At 52.3% G+C, this 20,181-nt stretch overlaps 1 protein-coding gene across 1 annotated transcript; it reads right to left on the minus strand.

The window, feature by feature from the left end:
- Nucleotides 1-163: 163 nt before the first annotated feature.
- On the minus strand, nt 164-15,368 carry GRIN3B (glutamate ionotropic receptor NMDA type subunit 3B). The gene is made up of 9 exons (XM_069102035.1): nt 14,865-15,368; nt 10,290-10,861; nt 7,900-8,974; nt 7,279-7,424; nt 7,044-7,159; nt 5,743-5,894; nt 2,103-2,267; nt 1,601-1,680; nt 164-1,328 (listed from the first exon to the last, which is right to left on the minus strand). The coding sequence occupies exons 1-9, from the start codon at nt 15,366-15,368 to the stop codon at nt 941-943; spliced, it is 3,198 nt and encodes a 1,065-aa protein (XP_068958136.1). The 3' UTR covers nt 164-940.
- Between the last annotated feature and the right edge of the window lie 4,813 nt (nt 15,369-20,181).

Genomic DNA, 20,181 nt, shown 5'->3' on the forward strand with positions numbered 1-20,181 from the left:
CTCACAGTCGTACCGTCCTTGGTTGTTTGTTTTTTTTTGTTCTTTGGTTGTGGTCCCCGCCCCCCTTCTGTTTCTCGTTTTTTTCTTTTGTTGCGGGGGTGGTGGGGGTGTGATCGAGAGGCCAGGGGGGGGGGGGGGGGGGGGGGGGCTGTAACTCCTCACTGGTGCCTCTTTCTGCTTTGGCATGTTTTGCCTAACATTTACTCTACATTTACTCATCACCGGCAATTTGTTGTAGCCTTCATCTGGCCTGATTCTGCTTGTGGCCCACAGGAACGTCTCTGTTTTCTCTCCAGGCTCCTATTTGTGGTGTCTAAAATATTTTTTAAATGATTAAATTCTTTGCCAGCTGTAACTGAAGGATCATGGAATGTGGAGGTCCTAGGATGAGAGAAATTTTGGGGGCCATTCAGACTGAGGGGCTGACCCCATGGTAGAACTGAGAGGTTGGGATCCATGCTTCCTAATGAATGGAAAGCTCACCAGCATGCAAGGGGAAGGTGCTTCGAGAGGCCAGCACCCTTGGCCTGTGCTGGGTCCCCTCAGGAGCACCTGCCACAGCCAAGGGCCTGTAAGGTCTGATTGTCCACCAGACTTCAGCCAAGGTTAGCCTCGGACTCTTCAGCCTGGCCCTGGACCTGGCAAGCTGACACTAAAGGCTGGGCCTGTCCTCCCTTAGAAGTGGTCTCCATTTTGTGGAGGGGCCTGAGGGCAGCAGCTATTGTATTGTCTAGAAGGACGAGCCATGATAGAGAGTGTCCTGAAAGGGTGATGGGACATTGTCCAGGAATGCCCAGGACAGCAAAGCAAGCCAGAGCTCGGGTGCCACCATGCTTAATGCAGCCTCCCAACATGCTTCAGGCTTCCTTTCCAGGTCCTGTTCTCAGTGTCAGTGCCAGGTAACCAGAAGGCCATGGGAGTGGTGGGCAGTCAGGCATGGTTACTTCTCTTCACTCATCTCCTGGGGGGGCAGCAGAAGCCGGCTGCGGGGGGCCAGGTCCTTCCCAAGCAAGAGCACCAGCTCACTCTTCCTGAGCAGGGCAGCCCGGAGCTGATCCCGCATGCCCTCGATTCTCTGCTCCAGGGCCTTCAGTTCACTCTGGGTGGTGGAAGTGGTGGTGGTGGTGGTGGTGGTGGTGGTGGCAGCTGCCAGAGGAGGGGGCTGTGGAAGTTCTGGCTGCGCTGCCAGGTGCTGCTGAGGCAGGCGGCCGTTGGTGAGCTGAAGGTCAGGCCCTTTGACCTCTGGCTCCTGAAATCGGACCCTGCGCTCACCTTTCACAGTTGTCCTGAGGCTGTTCCTGCTCCCCTGCTCACACTGGGCATCACAGCTGCAACAAGAGGAACCACTCTACTACCCCCCCAAAGACACCATCTGCTGCTCTTCCCTAACGTGGAATGTAGCCCATTGCCTAGAGTTTCCTCCTCTGAATCTTCACCCAGCCTTTATAATCTCTTCACTCAAAAACTAACCCCAGAAAGCCTTTCCTGATGCCTTCCTTCCCCCTCAGACCAAGGGCTCCCTGAGGTCAGGCACCAAGTACCCACATAAGATTGGGGACTCCCCTGGTAGGGAGGAAGTCCAGGCCTCCCAACAGCGAACCTTGGCTCCGGCTCTGGCTCCGGCTCCAGCTTCTGATTCTTCTGCTGGTCTAAGCCAGTATTTAGAGCTCGATGGATTTTCTACCAGCCCATGCAAAAGAGACAGGGGTGGGGGGCAGTGAGCCAGTCAGCATTCTTTCCCTTGCCCTGCTACCCCTGGGGTTTCTAAGGACAGAATATTTCCCTCGACCCTGGTGTTGGGTCACTAGAATGAGAGCGGAAGGATCTATTTGTTTTTGCTGGGTCCCTTAGGGGAGACAGTGCAATACAGCGGTCTTGGAATCAGGCCACCCAAGTTCCTGTTGGGCATTTTTCTCTACTGTAAAATGGACATAATAATACAGGGAACTCCCTTCTCCCCAGGATTGTTGGGTGGAAAGCCTATAGAAGTGGGAGGGGAGCTATCATGACTGTAGCCAGACTTGAATTCTGGGACTCTGGCCCTGGGGTCCATCCAAGGCTCGGTAGCTGTCCTCTCCATGCCCAGGAAGATGCCCACTCACCTGACTTGTGTGAAGCCAGTATTGAAGGTTGGTGTGCTTGCGAATGCGAGGCAGGACCAAGCGGTAGAAGATGTGTTCACCCAGAGAGGTGAGGAGGGCACATCCCAGGCCCAAGCAGAGTAGTACAAAGAGCCCTGAGAAGTGGTAGATGCCCATCTGCAGAGTCTGGGGGAGAGATGTGTTGCACATATGTGTGCATGCACATACATGTACATAAAGTCTGACTTTGGGGACACTTTGTAGCACATGCATGTGTGTAGATACATATGTGTGTATACACACCCATCTGCATATGTCTTCTTTGCCACTTCTAACCCCCTTTGGTGGAAGGAGGGGAGGGACAGAGTAGGATAAGGTAATGTACGCTAAATTATTCAAGATCCAAACAGATCTAAAGACCAAATCTAGTAAGGTTCATAGGGAAGGAACAGCATTTATTAAGCACCTACTGTTTGTCATATACTATGCTAAGTACTCTACAAATATCTCATTTTATCCTCACAACAACCCTAGAAAGTAGAGTTGTAAATCTCTTAACTCAAAAGCTAACCCCAGAAAGCCTTTCCGGATGCCTTCCTTCCCCCTCAGACCAGGGGTTCCCTGAGGTCAGGCACCAAGTACCCACATAAGACTGGGGACTCCCCAGGGAGGAAGTCCAGGCAGGCCGCCAGCTCCGGACAAATAGGTGCTTAATAAAAGCTAGTCCTTCCCTATGAATCTTCCTAGATTTGGTCTTTAGTTGTACATAGATCTTTTTGGATCTTGAATGATTTAAAACTGTAAAAGGCATACAGGTTAAGTGACATGCCCAGGATCACATAGCTGGTATCTGAGGATGAATTTGAACTCAGGTCTTCCTGACTCCAGGCACACAATCCACTCTGCTACACCATACAGCAAACATGAAAAGTCCAACACTTAATTTCAAGAAAACACAATTTACAGAGTGGGGGAAGTATGACTAAATAATAGTTCACATGGAAAAGATTTGGAGATCTTACTGAAATGCAAGCTCTCTTAGTCCTCAGTGTGATGTGCTAGCCAAAAGAAAGCTACTGTGATCTTAAAGCTGCCTTGAAAAGCATTGTGTCCATATGTGGGGAGAGCTTGGTGGGAAAGTGCATAGAGTCTTGAGCCTGGAGTCAGGAAGACTCATCTTCCTGAGTTCAAATGTGGTCTCAGACATCTACTGGCTGTGTGACCCTGGGCCAGTCACTTAACCCTTTTTGCCTCAGTTTCCTCATCTGTAAAATGAGCTGGGAAAGGAATGGGGTCAGTCAGATGTGACTGACCAGCAACAACAAACCAGAACATGGTAGTGGGGCATTGGGGGTAGGGGTGAGTCCCTCTGTACTCTGTCCTAGTCAAACCCTCTGGGTTATTGAGTTCAGATCCAGACACCACATATTTGGAAAGATAAAAAAGGGTGCCCAGGACGGTGATGGAACAGGACACAGTTCCGTTGTTTTTAAACAATCTGCAGAGCCCTGTGGAGACACTGTAGATGTCCACTGTGAACTCCCAAAGGAGAGAGACTGGGTTTGCCTCTCTTCCTATCTCCAGCTCAGCACAGCGCCTGACACACAATGGACTCGTAATAAATGCTTGCTGACGACTTGGGGAGAGGAGGAGTCCTCAGGATCTGACAGCGGGAAGATACCTGAATGATGGTCACCTGGGAGAGAGGAAGAGCCTGCTTGGCTCCAGAAGGCAGAATGAAGTCCAACTGGGATCAAGTAAACGGGCAGATTTCAGTTCCATCTAAAGAAAAACTCAATACTTCAACATGAGAGCTATACAGAAACGGGATGGACTGCCTTGATGAGTGAGTTCCCCATTACTAGAGGGCTTTGGGGATTATATCCTGGGGATTCCCACTCCGTAAGGGCTGGTCCGATGCTTTCTGAGATCCCTCCCTGGAGCCCTAAAATTCTGTGCTTGGGGGCCACCTCGGTGCCCTCTGCTATGATTTTCCCACCTCCCCCTGCCTCCCCAGGGAGGATAGAATTGGGGTTACTCTTTCCCCATACCAGTTCTCCACTTTCTCATATAGATTGGGGGTGGGCCGAGTCTTGCTCAACAAAGTGGCTTTGAGCTATGCCATTCTATGAAACCTCTCTGGGCTCCGTGAAATGGGGGCAGAAATTTTCCCATGAGCTCACAGTGACTACAGAAAGTGCTTTAAGACACTTAAGGAAACAGCTGGCTATTGAGAAAGGAAGGGAGGGAAAGGGCTTCAGAACTGGTCTGGTCCAACCTGTACCAGAATGCCCTCTGACTTCCCTGAGGGAGTAACCCAGGCTCCGCCTTCAAGGGAGGGGCAGCTGAGCACCTCCTAGAACTCCCCCTCCCCAATACCACTTAGGGACAGCTCTAATGGCTAGCGAGTTCTTCCTGGCATTAAGCCTACGTCTGCCTCTGCACCTTTAATCCTCTCGTCCCTTCTCTTGTTCTCCTCTTGGAGACAAATTGAACCCTTCCTCCATATCTTTGAATACCTAAAGACAATCCCCCCCCTCAGTCAGTCAACAAGTATTTATTAAGCACCTACTGTATGCCAGGCATTTAAAGGCAAAATGGTGATGACTGTTCATATCTCCCTCCCCCTCAACCAAGCATTTCTTTCCCCAAGCTAAATGTACCCAGCACCTTCAACTGACCCATATGTGGTGAGTTCTTGAGGCATTTCACCATCCTGGCTACCCTCTTAGGGCATTTGCAGGGGCAATTGGGGTTAAGTGACTTGCCCAAGGTTACACAGCTAGTAAGTGTTAAGTGTCTGAGGTCAGATTTGAACTCAGGTCCTCCTGACTACAGGGCCTGTGCTCTATTCATTGCGCCACCTAGCCACCCCACTCCAGCTTTTTAAAAAAAATTTTAGACAAGCATTTATTAAGTACCTACTATGTGCTAGATGGGACAACTAGCTGGTGCAGTGAATAGAGCACTTATTAGCTGTGTGACACTGGGCAAGTCCCTTAACAGTTTGCCTCAGTTTCTCATCTGTAAAATGGGGACACACTAATGAAGGAAACAGTAAACTTAGACTCCAGTATCCTTACCAAGAAAACCCTATAGACAAAAGTCCATGGTGTCAGTAGGGTGGGACCCAGCTGAATGACTGAATAACAACCATGAACCAGGAGTCGGGCTACACACTTTGCAAGCATTTCATTGTGCTCTCACCACAACCCTGGGAAGTAGGGCTGTCATCCTCATTGCACAGATTTGGAAACTAAGTCTGAGAGATTTGTTTACCTTGCTTAAGGTTACACAGCCAGTAAGTGTCTGAGGCTGGATTTGAACTCGGCTCTTCCTGACCGCAGGCCCAGAGTTCTATTCACTCCACCCAGTAGAATATAAGCTCCTTGAGGACAGGTCTGCTTCATTTTTGTCTTTGTCACCCTAGTTGCTGGAAACAATGCTTTGTGTACAACAGGTGGTTTTCTTTTTTAGCAAACTTTTCGTTAGCTTCTCTCTAACCTTGTCCAAGGGCTCATTCTTCCTGTATTTTAAGCTGAAGCTAAGAATGTTAAGAATTTAGTAGTAGTGCAATGGAGAAGAAGAAAAGGGAGGGGGAGGAGGAAGAAGAGGAAGAGGTTGAAGATTGGGGCTCACTGTGCCCGGGGAGTTCACTCACCTCTGTGACGGCAATGACCCTCTTGCCACAGGGCACCATTTTGTACCATTTGTCATGTAACAGATCAATGAACCCTGATGACTTGTAGCGGCTGATGAACTCAGACAGGTTGGAGGTGAGTGGTGAGTTCCGAGGCAGCCCAATCCCGTAGCCTGTAGACAGGACCCAGGACTCTTCTTCATCTCATTAAGGCAGGGAATTTAAATTCCTGGGCCATGTTTACTTCCCAGGTCCTCCTGGTGCTCGAGACTTAAGGGGAGAGGGGATGGCTAGAAGCCTCTCACTGGCCCATAGTACAAGGGTCCTGCCTCACCTCCATGTCTCTCTTCCAATCTCTCTTATACAAGTGGCCAGAATCATCTCTGGTTACACCCATACCTGGTTTACAAACTGTCCCTGGTTCCCACTGCCCACTTGATGAAGCCCAAACTCTTCAGCCTGGTGTTCGAAGCTCTGTCTCCAACATCCTCCATCCTTCCCTCAAGCTGTCCCCAAACACATCCCCCCCCCCTAAAAAGGATCATACACTGATGTGCTTTTCCAGATTTCTGCCTCTGTAACGTTGCTCACCTTTCCTGCCTGAAATGTTCTCCTTAGCCCCTCAACTGAGCTAGACCTTCACTGTCTTTCAAATGTAAGCCAAAGTCCCATCTTCTCCAGGAAGCCCCCTCTGTCAGCCCACAAGAATTTCTCTCTCCTGAGTTCTCATCGCCCTGAATGTCTGTACCAGCTCTGATAAGCTGTGTTCTATGCTCCCAGGTCCCACCTAATTCTGCCATTCTGTTCTAAGGACTCTACCAGCCCTGACCCTCTGTGTTCTAAGGGCCCTCCCAGCTCTGACTCTGTTCTAAGGGCCCTCCCAGCCCTGACATCCTGTGTTCTAAGGGCCCTCCCAGCCCTGACATCCTATATTCTAAGGGCCCTCCCAGCCCTGACATCCTGTGTTCTAAGGGCCCTCCCAGCCCTGACATCCTATGTTCTAAGGGCCCTCCCAGCCCTGACATCCTGGGTTCTAAGGGCCCTCCCAGCTCTGACATCCTGTGTTCTAAGGGTCCTCCCAGCTCTGACACTGATTGTCATAATCGGGGTTGGGGAAGTGAACAATGGGCACAGTAACTGTCTCACCAGGGTCTGATTCTTCGCCCCCAACCCCACTGCCATCAGCGACCACCTCTACATCCTGGCCCCCACCATGCTTTGGCTGGGGGCAGGGCCGAGCTGCCCAGTGTCCTCTGCCAGCTAGGCTTCCCAGGTCATGGCCCTGCTGCCCTTTTCCCAAGGGAAGAAGAAAGGGCACTCACCTTCAATGGCAAATGGCTTCCCCACAGTCAGCAGTTTGCAGTCAGCGTCAATAGAGACCTCATAGTCCAGCAGAGACTTGTCCATGATGAAGGCGTTGAGCTTTGGAGGGTCTGTCCTGAGCCAAGGGAGGTGCCCAGTCATGGGCAGGACCTCAGCTCTGCCTAACCTAGCCCAGGTCTTCAGGTGGGCCCAACCCCTGCCCCCACCCTGCCCCACCCCCCACCTCGCCCTCACGTGAGCATGGTGACCCCGTCGGGTGTGGTGGGCACGTTGTGCCTTCGCATGTACTCAGCCATCTCCGGGAAGCTTTTCTTAATGTAGGCCTCTGCACTGCTCTCCCACACGGTGCCAAAGCGAAAGCCTTGGGATGGGTGGTGGAGCTGGGGAGGGTTGGGAGGGGGACGGAGAGTAAGGCACCGGGAGGGGCTTCTCCTAAAAGCCCCGCCCTTCTCCTGTAGCCACAGCTGGGGGCACCACAGTGAAAGCCACCACATCCAAAGGGAGCCCAGTGCCTGAAGCTGGGGCTGACGGAGCACGGCGCCACGGAGGGCGCGGCACCCGAGAAGCTCCTCTCTGCTGTTCTGGGAGCACTGGACCTGGGGTGTGGCCCTACCACTGGGCGCTGCCACATCCAGGGGCTGACTATATCTCCAAGCTACAGCCACAGGCTAGAAGGGAAGGAGGGGGCAACACCCCTCTGGGTCCGAGGCGTCTCCTAAGTGCCCCACAAAGCTGGGGAAGGCGTGTGCAGGACGTCGTGAAGCCCCATTTGTGCTAGAACAGTGAGGCTCCATCCCGCTCCCTCTCCCCTCACCCCTCACCCCTCACCCCTCTTCTCACCCTGCCCTGGGTCACCTTGGGGTCATGGATTCCCGACAGCTCCTCGAAGGTCTTCTCTCCCACCATGACTGCGGCCAAGTTGGCCGTGTAACTCGAGAGGACGAGGAGGCCAAAGATGGCCCAGAGATTCATGAGGAAGCGTCCCGTGGGACATTTGGGCGTCTTGCTGGAGACTGTGCGGCCAAAGAGGATGGCGTAGCAGAGGTTGAGGGCCGAAGAGTAGGAGAAGACCTTGAGCCGATTGCGCCCGTGGGGCGTCATACCGTAGGGGCTGCGCCACTCGTAGAGAGTGAGGAATAGTGCTGTGAGGTGCAGGGCCACGAAGACCCCCACCCACATAGTCCAGTGCAGGGGCCACATGAAGGCCCCGATGGGGGAAGCCGTGTCCCGGGTGCGGACCAAGATGCCCAGGCTGGTGGAGAAGAAGGGGCTGGTGAAGTCGATGACCTGGCTGCGGGCCGAGTTGATGCTAAAGCTGGTGACTGCCATGTGAGCAGTGCCTGCGAGGAGGTCTCCCACCAGGCCAGTCCAGCGCCCGTCACGCCAGGCGCCATACTTGCCATCCCCCACGATGTACAGCTCAAAGGTGAAGGGTAAGTCCTCTGCCAGCCGCTCAAGCAGGTCAATGCAGTACCCGTAGCAGCATCTGCGAAGGCTGTGGGGCACCGAGCTGTTGCCCGGCTCAGCCAGTGCAGCAAAGAGCTCTCCCAGCACGGCTGAGTCATTGGTGCCCGGGTCCAGGCACAGCTGGCCAGCAGGGCACTGCCCATCTTCATCCACCTCCCGGGTGAATACAAAAGGGTGTTCCACCAGGGTGACCACCCGCAGCTTCTGCTGCCCAATTCCATTCTCCAGCAGAGGGGGCCGTGGGGGCATCCGCCCTCTGAGTTCCCCGGCCCCTGGCCACACCCCACCCGCCGCAGGTTCTAGCCTCCCATCCTGCCAGTGACCCACAGTCACCCAGGCCGGGTCACCTCGGGGGTCCTGTAGGAGGCTCCACACCTGGAAATGGCGCTGGATATGGACCTGGGAGGTCCCTGTCACCCACATGTGGCCTGTCATACCGTGGAAGGAAGCATTGGCCAGGAACCTGTGGGGGGAGTGGGAAAAGGAATGGTTATGATGTGGGGGCTTCCAGTGTGGGCTGAGAAGAGGGCCAAGACGCCAGGCCAGTCTCTGCCCTCACGAAGGGCTACCGTTCCCCGTGGGTCCTACAAAGCAGGATGTTGTAGTAGAAAGAGCATGGAATCACCCAGATTTAGGAGACCCAGGCATCCATCTCGGCTTTAGATGTAAGTGTGCCAGCTCGTGGCCTTCAGCAAGTACCCTCAGGTTTAGTGAGAAGATCTCAGATCCCAGAGGGGAAGGGACCTCCCTCAGAGGTCATTAGTTCAACCCCTTCATGTTACAGATGAGGAAACTGGAGCCCAGGGAAGGGAAGTCACTTTTGACTGAGGTCCCCTGGGGCAGTAAGCATCAGAGCAGACTTTGAACCCAGGTCCAGACACCATAGCCAGGGCTCCTCTGACTGAAGCAGGCATCTGAAACAGGATTCACAGTCTCATGGACAAGTTTCATAAGATTTAGAGGGAAGACTTTTGGCATCATCTTGTGTCTCCCCCACCATCACCCCATTTTCAAAGATTTGTAGAATCTCAGAGCTAGGTGAACCCTCAGAGGCCATGCAGTCTAACCCACATCTGAAAAAGAATCTTACAATATCCCACCATTGGCTTGTCTAGGCTAAGCTGGACAGACCTCTGTGGAGGGGAGCCCACCTCTTCTGGAGGCCACCCATTCCCCTTTGGGACAGCTCTCGGTATTGGGGAGTTTCTTCTTACAAGTCAAATCTAAATCTGCCTCTTTGCAATGCCCCCTCTCCCTTGCACTGCTCCCATTTCTGTTCCCTGGGGCCAATGGGCAAATCAAGGCCAAAGCCTGTTCCCCACAACAGCCTTCCATGTACTTAATGTCCCCTTCCTCTGGGCCCACCCTGTCTTTCTTTTGGAGGCAGAACATTCCTAGCTGCTTTAACCAAGGATCGTTTCCAAGTCTTTCATGCAGCATCGGTACCAAGTATGGTGCTTCCTGTGGGACACACTGGGCGCCAGCCAAAATGATGGTGGACATGCTGCAATTGATCAACATTCTTCTTAAAATTTGGATCCAAGAATTGAATGCAATACTCCAAGTAGGGTCTGACCAGGTCCTCAAGCTCCTTAAGACCTGGGTACCCAAGGCCTCTCTTTACAGAAGAGAACGCTGAAACTCTGAGTGGTACGAAGTGATTTCCCCAAACATCACTCAGCTAGTAAATGGCAAAGATGAGATCTGAATCCAGGTCCCTAATACTTTTCTATGACCCTGGGTCCTGAGACGACATTTGAGGAGCAAGGGATACTCACCCAGCCAGGCGCTGGCCCCAGGACTCAGGCCTTGCCAGTCGGGGACTGTTACAGCTGACTGCTGAGGGCCAGAGGGCCTGGTCAGGGTGGGCATGGGCAGTCCTGCCCAGAGCCTGCAACATCAGCCCTGTGGCATCCTGGGTGAGATCCTCCAGGGGAGGCTGGCTATCCCCACCAAAGGCCAGTACTCCTGGGGGCAAGCCCTGGGTGGGCAGTTCCGTGGCCTCCAGTGGGGTGCCCAGGAGCCAGCGGGGCCCAGGGGGGGCAGCAGCCAGAACCTGGAGGGCACGGTTGGCATCACAGCCAAACAGGACGGCAGCTGTGACAGGGGGAGGCTCCCCAGCCAGAGCCTCTAGACGTGTCAGGGCTCCAGGCAGCCTGCTCAGCTCCAGGGTCATCCGTGGGGCCAGCCCTGTGCGCTGGGTCCAGAAGTCCAAGAAGCTGCCGGGATCACGGATGCGGCAAAGGACCAGGGCAATGTCCTTGCAGGCATGGGCCCTAAGCACAGAAAGGAGCACATCCACCAGGGTCTCCATGGGGCTGGCCCAGTCCAGCTGCAGATGGAATGGATTCTAGGGCAAAGGAAGGCAGGAGAGGACACCCATGAGAAGATATGACCTGACTTCCAGAACCAGCCCTGCCATTGACTGGATGGGAGAAGGACAAGGAAGGCTGGGGAAAGGGCCACTCCAGGGCTCCCCCAGGGGTGCTCACTTCTGTGACAGCGGGGATGTCCTTCCCTCTCTGGGCCTTCCTTTTTCTCAGTAAAATGAGGGAACTAGACTGTCTCTAAAGCTTCTCTTTCCAGTTCCATCATTCTCTGTTGACAAAGTAGCAGCCTCTGTGGGGCATCTAACTCAGCAGGAATCTTTTCTGCAACATAGCTGACCATCAAGCATACAGCCTCTGCTTTGAGACCTCCACTGACTGGGAGCTCACTACCAACATTCTAGCTGCCCATTCTAGTTTCCAAAACTGTTGAGAGGTTTTTCCCAACATCTAAGCAAAACTTGTCTCTCTGTGGCCCACGGATCTCTGTCCTCCCCTGCCCCCATGCCTGGAGGCACTGGCTGGGGGGGTGAGGGTAGGGGTGAGATACACCCACAGGCAAGTCACCAAGTCAAATGTGATGAGAGCACAGGCTGATGGAGACCAAACGCTCCAGGATGCTAGAGAAAGGATGGATCACCTCTGAGTGGGAGGGTCTGAGTGGACCTTGTGGAGGAGGAGATGATACTGATCGGGGCCTTGAAGGAAAGGGAGGATATTAATAGGCAGAGAACAGGGGGCAATGTGGGTATGACTCCTCCAAATGCCCAGACCCAAGAGAAGACAGTATAAGAAAGAGAGACTGTAAGAGGGCCAGTTAGGCCGAAACCTAGAGAGTGAGAAGGAAGAACGGAAGACAGGAGAAAGGCGGGGATGAAGCTGGGTTACAGGGGCATCAAATGGAAGTGTTTGTATTTTAGGGAGCAGCTGGAGTCTACTGAGCAGAGAAGCAACATGGTCGAACTTAGGGAGAATATTTTGGAATTTGTGTGGAGATATGGTCTCTGCCTTCAGTGTTGGAGAAGGAAGAGACTGGAAATATGGAGACCAATGAGAGGGAGAGGGAGTATGGCAATAATCCAGTGAAGAGGTTTAAGAAAAAAGGCAGGACTCAAGAGTGGCATCCAGGGAAATGGAGTGAAGGGGCTGAATCCAAGAGAGTGTGGAAGTAAAGAGTCAAAGGGGACCTGGGCATTAGCCTAGGGGCTGAGAAAATGGTGGGACTGCAACCTTGGCCACCCATTCTGGTTAAACCCTCATCACTGCTTACCTGGACTGTGGCAGCCCGGCTCCATGCACCCAGAGGCTTGGTATTCCTGAAGGGCAAGTCTGACCACATGACTACCCTGCTCCAGAAGCTCCAATGGCCCCCATCTGGTACCTACAGCCCTCTAGAGTCTGGTGGCACCAGCCTACCTTCTTCCATACGGATTTCCTATTTCTCCCCATTTTATACTCTATTTTGTTGTTGAGTCATCTTCAGTCATATCAGACTCTTAGTGACCCCATTTGGGGTTTTCTTGGCAGAGATACTGAAGTGGCTTTCCATTTCCTTCTCCAGCTCATTTTACAGATAAGGAAACTGGGGCAAACAGGGTTAGGTGACTTGCCCAGGGTCACACAGTTAGTAAGTGTCTGCGGCTGGATCTGAACTCAAGAAGATGAGTCTTCCTGATACTAAGCCCAGTGCTCTGTCCACTGTACCACCTAGCTGCTCTTTTATATTCTACATTCCAGCCAAATTGGTATAATTGTTATTCCTCAATACACAATATTCCTTTTCTCATCTACTTGCCTTGCAGGAGGACCTGTCCCCAAGCCTCAAGTCGTGCTCACACAGTCACCAAAGTAATTTCCCATAAGTACGGGTCACTCTCCTGCTCAGTAACCTCCAGTGGCTTCTTACTGCCTCTAGAAGCAAATACAAACGCCTTTCTTGACCTTTTAGAGTATTTCACAAGCTAGCCTCAATCTACCTTTCAGGCCTTCCCTTCCCCAAATTCATCCTGGTCTTCCCTCTGTTCCCAACATTGAACATTCATCTCTCTTCTGGGCTTTTAGCCCTCTCTCCTCACCTCTACCTCATTTCAGCTCCAACTCTACCTCCAGGAAGCCCTTCCCGATTCCCCCCAACTGCCTTGTATTTATATTCTATGGTGTATGGGTCCCTCCCCCCCCCCCCCCCCCAGCCCCACGTAAGCTTCTCAAGGGCAAAGCCTGGATCCTTAGCGCCTAGCACATAAGGTGTTTAGTAAATACCCCTTCATTTATCAACAAACGTAGAATCACTAAGACCCGACCTCAGGGTGCCATTTGGAGCTCTGTCTGGCAGAGGGCGACAAAGAACAGGACTCTGAGACCCCAGTGAGGAAGTCAGGAATTGAGAAGGTGGGATTCAAGGACAGAATGTTGGGGTGTCCCCCTAGCAGGCTCCCAGCCCCAAAGCCTTCTTTCTGGGGGCCTAGGGAGATCCTGCAGCTATGCCCCCTCCTTACCACCCATCACCAGTCAGCCTGACACCAGAGCTCCCAGGCTCCCCAAGGTCCTAGCAGCCCATCCCACTGCCCAAGCCTGATCCACCTGCAGTCTCCCGAGCCTCTCCCCTTGCCCTCCTAGCACCCTCTTGGGGACCCACAGAACTGCTTCCTCCTTCCCCAGGTCTCAGTCACTCCTCCCCTTCCCGCATCCTCGGCAGACCCCTCCAGTAAGTTTCTCTCAAACCAGGGATGGAGGGTGGGGTGGGGGATATCCTCAAGTCCTTCCTCATCTCTATTCCTACCTTTTCCCCTTGCCTCAGGGCATTCCCTAAAGTCCACGACTCCCAAGTGCCCCTCTCTCCCTCTTCCCTCACCTCTCTCATTTTTCCCCTAGCTGTCCCCCTCTTAAGGAGGTAGGGACCCCAGGGAAGCCTGTGATGACACTGGGAGCTCTGCATCGGGAGCTGGAAGTGAAGGCTTGGTTGGGGTGGGGTGGGGGGGACAGCTGTGGCCTCCAAAGAGGAAGGGCTGAGCCTCCAGGGTTGGGCAGGGCTGGAAATGGATCAGGGAAAACCAGGCTAGGGAAGGAGGCAAATCCTGAGGCGACCCCAGAGGTCGTGAAGGGGTTGGGGGGGGGGGGTGTTCCAGAGATGAAGAAGGGCTTGAGAAGCCAGTGAATGGGAGCTGTTGGAACCAAAAGGAAGAAGGTATGCACCAGGGGTACCCAAGAGATTCAGAAATACAGACCTCAGGAGGTGGAGATGGGGGTCGTGGTCTGGGAGTTCTGGGTTGTGGGGACCAGAGAAGCGTGACTGGGAGGCCCTCAAGGGGCACAGACGGGGGTGGTGAGGAGTTTAAAGTCTTGAGAAGAGGATGTTATACTGGGAATTCCTCAGTGATAGTGGCAAGGGATGAGGGGGAGTATAATCCCCAGGGGCTCCCCAGGATGGGGATAGGGGAATAAGCAGGTTCTAGAAGCAGTTTGGGGAAAGAGGACTCCCAGAGACAGGGCTGAGGGGCTGGGTGTCCTGGAAAAGAGATGCAGGCCAGAAGATCTCCCTGAGGACCGCGAGGGGAGACAACAGGGTGCAATCTGGGGGCTCTCCAGTCAAGGCTGGGAGACTGGGAATCCCGGGAAGGAGAGACTTCCTCAAGATCTGGGTAGGTGACAAGGGAGTGCAATCTGGGGGTTCCCCGAGTCAAGGCTGGGAAGCTGGAAGTCCCTGGAAGGTGGTGCTGTCCGAGAGGTCTCCTTGAGAACGGGGATGGGGGGGCAATGAGGTGAAGCCTGGGGGTATCCTCGAGGCAAGGCTGGGACGCTAGGAGTCTCGGCGAGCTGGCGCAGTGCTGGAGGGCTCTTGGGGGCAGAGATGGGGAACAGTGGGGGTGTAGTCCGGGCGCCCAAATGGGGTCACTGGGGGTCTAATATGACGAGGGAGATGGGGTAGGGGAGTCTGGAAGTCCGTGCGGGGGTGGGGGGAGTTGGGAGCCAGGCTACCGGCCCCGTAGGGAGAAGATGAGGTTCCGTGGCTAGGGGTGGGGGCCGTACCGGCGTGGCAGGCGGCAGGCGCGCGTCCAGCTGTAACAGGCTCAGCACGGGGGTCTCCAGAATGGCGGCCAGGAAGTGAAGCTGCAGCAACTCGGGTCGGGACTCGGGGAAGGCCAACAGTGCAGCCAGCCCAGGCCGGGCCAGCAGGCGGCACAGCCAGGCGGCCAGCGAGGCGGGGTCCCGGGAGGGGGGCGCGGGGGCCTCCAGCTCCAGCTCCGGCTCCGGCTCGGGCCCCATCCCCAGCCCCAGCCCCAGCTCCGGCACCGGCTGAGGCCCCCATGCGCCCTCCGAGATAGCCCGGGCTAGGGCACGCCGCAAGCGGCGCTGCAGGGCCGCCGCCCGGGGCAGGAGGGCGCCCAGGCGCAGCGGCCCCCCGAGCTGTGCGCCCCGGGGACAGGGCTGCGGGTGGCCCAGCCCCGGCCCCGGCCCCGGCCCGGGTCCCGGTCCCAGCCCCAGCCACAGCCACAGCCACAGGCAGAGGCGCAGCGCCGCCACAAACTCCATGGGAAACTTCGGGGCTATAAGAGAGCGCCCCGGGAGAGAAGGAGGGAAAGTACCGGGAGGGCTGGAGGTATGCGGGGAGGGGCCAGAGCCGGCATCCAGACCCACGTGCTCCCCGGTCCCGCCCTCCAGGACAGGCCAGATCACCCCCAACCCCAGTCAGGTCTCAGACACACGTTCTGGGTCTGCGCTCCCCAAGCAGAATCCCAAGATCTCAGCGCCGAGCCCAGGAGGGGCTCCAAGCGCGGGGGCGGCAAGTTTGAGCCAGACGTGGGCTCCGGACCATCCCCACCCCCATCTCCATCCCCATCCCTTCTGCAGCACCTCTAACAAGTAGCCATCCGGCTTCTTCTCGACCGCCAGCAAAGACGGACCACTCCCTCCTCTGGCCCGCTGCTCTCTGATCTTTAGGAAGCTTTTCCTTAAAACCAGCCCGTCTGCCTACCTGTTACTGCCACCCGTTGCTGCCATTTCTGCCCACTGGGGTCAAGCGGAACAAATCCAATTCAGCAAATATCGATTAAACTCCCACTGTGTGGATACGTGGGCAAAAAAGGACAAAAGACCCTTCCCAACCCGCTACCCTCCCCCCGCCCAAAGAGCTTACATTGAGGGCAGTGAGGAATGCCCCACTGGGAATGATACCCGGAGGAGGAAGACTTGCCCCAGGGCACTCCGGCTCCCCTTGTCCTCCTCCCCTCCCGCCTCCCCCATTTTCCCCAGTAGTCCCACCTGTAAGGGGAATAAGACGGGGGTGCCAAAGGCGGAGCTGGAGGCAGGGGGCTCAGTGAATTCAGAAATCCCCCTCCCCAGGAGGTGGTTCGTGAACTGCTCACCCTTATGACAGCCCTTCAGGAGTTTGGATTCAGGTCTAGTCAAGAATATTCACGAAACATCAATGTGCCAGCCACTGTGCCCAGAGAATGTCAAGCCAACAATGAAGAGCTGTTCCTAGCCTCAAAAAAGGAAGGACCCAATTGTAAAGGAATTGTAACTAAGATTTCAATTGTGCATGGGTGGGAAACCTGTGACCTGGAGGTCCCATGTGGCTCTCTAGGTCCTCAAGTTCGGCCCTTTGACTGAATCCAAACAAATCCCCTTAATAAAAGGATTTGTTCTGTAAAACTTGGACTCAATCAAAAGGCCGAACCCAAGGACCTTGAAGATCACATATGACCTCCAGACCTCAGATTCCCTACCCCTGGTAGAGAACTCCCAGGTGAGACAATTCCCTCTACCGATGCAGTAGGCACCTCCTCTGCAATATATAGTATAAAGAAGCTGCCTGGAGCATTGGCAAGAAGTGATTTGCCAGGCTCACACAGACGGTTTGTGGCAGAGCTAGACCTTGAAGCCAGGCTCATAATTTATAGAGAGGTAAATACTACATAAAAACAACAGTATACAGTTAAAGAAATATAATTTGAGGAAACTAGACAGTACTAACAACTCAAGGGATTAAGAAAGTGGCATCTCTGAGTGGGGGGAGCAGACCCAGGAGAACATCGTGTCTGTGATGACTGACTTTGACAGACTTCGCTCCTCTCAGCAATGCAAGACAACTCCAAAGGAGTCATGATGGAAAGGGCTATCCACATCCAGGAAAAGAATTAGGGAGTCTGAATGCAGATTGAAGCAAACTTACTTGATCTTTCTCTTTTTTGTTCAGTTTTGTTTCGTTCTTTCTTTCTCATTCAGTCCATTGGTTATAATCCTTCCTTACAACTTGACTAATGTCTAATGTGAAGGTGTATGTAGAACCTGTATCGGATTGGAGGGGAAGAAAACTTGGAATTCAAGGGATTGTGGAACTAAATGTCGTAAACTAAAAGTAAATAAATAATTTTTTTAAAGTGGCATCTGACTTGAAGACTGAAAAAAGCTAAGAATTCTACTTGGCTTGGAAGAGAGAGTGCATTCCAGGCCTGGGGCAAAAACGTTGAGGTGGGAGGCACAATGTTGAGTTCTGTGTTCTGAGAACAGTTCTAGCCCCCTTATTCCACTGGAGAGCTCCCTTAGGAGGAAGTGCAGGCTCCATTAAGTGGATGGCCCAGGCAGGCTAAGCTTCATTCCCTTCCTGACTGTGCTTTTGACTCTCCAGACTCCACCCTGGTGCCCCTGTGCCCACACCTTCCTCTCCTCTCCCACTCAGATTTTCAGGTCCCTTCCCCCTCCTTCCCAGATAAGATTGAGAATCTCCTGAGCTCACCTCCTCCTCCTCTGTGCTCAGTGTGATCAACTTCTCTCTCCTCCTGCCCTCAGATCACACACATACACAAAAGGACTCTGGGCTATTCGCTGAGACTGTCATCTTGCGCCTTGATCCCATTTGCTCCCAACCCTTCTAGGACCTTCCTCCAACCTTGATGCCCTTTCTCTCTCATGCATCTTTTTAAAACTTTTTTTAAAAATTCTGAACTTACCAAAAGTATTTTTATATACAAAGTAGTACAGGAAAAGACAGTCGATGAATTGTGCATAAACCAGTAAATCTCTATTGCCTATAGCTTGCTTTTCTTAAGTATAGAATAAATTTGATATATAACTTCTATGTATTTTTTGAAAATGTTCAACAACCCTCTTTTTTTCTTTATTTTTCCCCTTTGGCAAGTCCTCCCATCTCATCCCCCCAAAATAAAAAAAAAAGGAAATACAAAACCCTTTTAACAATAAGTTGTTGAGAAAAACAAATTCCCACATTGGCCATATCCAAAAACTGTCATCTCATGCTGCCTCTTGAACCCATCACACCTCTCTCAGAAAGTGGGTAACAAGCTTGTACATCATTATCATTTATATAGCATTTTAAGGTTTGCAAAGTGCCTAACAAATATCTCGTAGTATCCTCATAACAATCCTGGGAAGTAAGTGCTATTCTTATGCCCATTTTCCAGAGGAGGAAAGTAAGGCAGACAGAGGTTAAGTGACTTGCCCAGGGTCACACAGCTAGTAATCATTTGGGGCTGGATTTGAACTCAGATCTTCATGACTCCAACAGTAGGCTCTTAGTAAATGCTTCTTGATAGGTTGCTGGGCATTGTGTTTAATCCCCTCACCATCCCATCCTGACCGTTCTCCTTTGGAGGCAGACAGAAGACTTGACTTGGGATCCAAAGGCCTTCCTTTGAATGCCAGCTCCAAGAAGCAAAGACAACTTTCCTCTCGGGGATGCAGTTTAGTCATCTATTAAATGAATGTCTCTCAGGTCCTTTCAAAATTTAAGTCCATTTGTTGGAGATGACCAATGTGGGAATTTGTTCTACTTGACAACTTATTTGTTAAAAGGGCTTTCCATTTCCCTTCCTTTTCTTTAATTTGGGGGGATAAGGTGGGAGGGAGGCTGGGTACTTTCCAGCTTCTCATTCCTAAACTGTGGTAGCCCAGAGTAGAATAGAACTCAATATTCTAAATGTGTCTGCCCAAGGCAGAGGATGATGGGACTGGAATTCTGCAGATGCTATCTAGGTGATGCAGTAGATAGAGCTTTGGGCTTGGGATCACAAAGACTCATCTTCCTGAGTTCAAATCCAACCTAAGACACTTACTAACTGTGTGATTCTGGGCAAGTCACTTAACCCTGTGTGCCTCAGTTCCCTCATCTGTAAAATGAGCTGAAGAAGAAAGTGACTAACCACTCTAGTATCTTTGCCAAGAAAACCCCAAATGGGATCATGAAAAGTCGAACATGATTGAAAAACAGATGCTGTTTAAGATTATATTAAATTTTTTTAGCTGCCCAGTGATACGACTGATCCATTGTTTGCAGCACAACAAAAAAAGCTGTCTACATTTGTCGTCTCTACTTTCTCACCCCACTCCCCCCCCTAATCTATATTGATGACTAGCTCTGAACCTTCCTACTCACCTGGAACTCTCCAAGTTTGCCAGGGATCTCTTCATTGGTGAGTTAAATGGCCTTTCCACAGCTCTCCAATGTCTTGACCTCTTCTTCACTGTATGACACTTGGTTGACCACTCTCTCCTCCTGATTACTCCCTCTTCCCTTGCCTTCTGTGACATCACTTTCTTGATTGTCCTCAATGACTGACTGCTCCTTCTGGCTTTCCTTTGCTGGATCTTCATCTCTGCCCTGCCCCTTGTTTGTGCACGGGTGTGTTCCAAAGCCCATCCTCATCCTGCTTCTCTTTACTCTCACAAGAGATCCTACTTTTAACTCTTCTAAATCTCATTTGATTACATTCATCCAATGGTTTATAGAATCATCAATTTAGAGCTAGTGGTCCTTCAGAAGCCACCTTGTCCATCCTTCTCATTTTACAAATGAAGGAACTGAGGCCCAGGGACTTTACTTGACTTGTCCAAGGTCACACAGACAGATGGTGGCAAAGGTGGGATTTGAACTTGGGCTCCCTGGTTCTAAAGTCATTGATCTTTCTATCATATAGACCCTACTCTAGTCAATGTAGAGTTTTTGGATCTTCATTCTGTCATCCGTTGGGTTGATTTATCCCTCCAAGCTTCAAATGCCATCCACAAGTTTGATAAGCATCCTTTTGTCCAAGTCATTAGTCAAAAAGTGTGAACATAAAAAGGCTGAGGTTTGAGCCCTGTAGCACTCTACTTTAGACCTTCCACCCCTCTGCTGACAATATACAACATTATATAAGTATAGAGGCTGGTCTGTAGTCCCTGGTCCAGGGACTAAGTGGTTCAACTGTATTTCCATTCAGACATCAAAGAAATCAGGAAAAGATTGAATATACCTATAATTAAAAACTGTCTAATAAAAAGACTGCTTCATGAGATAGTGAGCTCCCCATCCTTGGAAGTGTTCAAGCAGAGACAAAATGGCCCT

The sequence above is a fragment of the Petaurus breviceps genome, unplaced genomic scaffold (assembly GCF_028583685.1).
Source record: "Petaurus breviceps papuanus isolate PSGF00001 unplaced genomic scaffold, PetGlider_PUasm1.0 523, whole genome shotgun sequence".
NCBI lineage: Eukaryota > Metazoa > Chordata > Mammalia > Diprotodontia > Petauridae > Petaurus > Petaurus breviceps.

Excerpts from the sequence above, each read along its gene's own strand:
- GRIN3B (XM_069102035.1), bottom strand. The coding sequence starts at position 15,368 with ATGGAGTTTGTGGCGGCGCTGCGCCTCTGCCTGTGGCTGTGGCTGTGG. Across the intron at positions 8,975-10,289 it reads TGGGGCCAGCGCCTGGCTGG|GTTCCTGGCCAATGCTTCCT; the intron begins GTGAGTATCCCT and ends CTCCCCCCACAG. Across the intron at positions 7,425-7,899 it reads CGGGAATCCATGACCCCAAG|CTCCACCACCCATCCCAAGG; the intron begins GTGACCCAGGGC and ends AACCCTCCCCAG.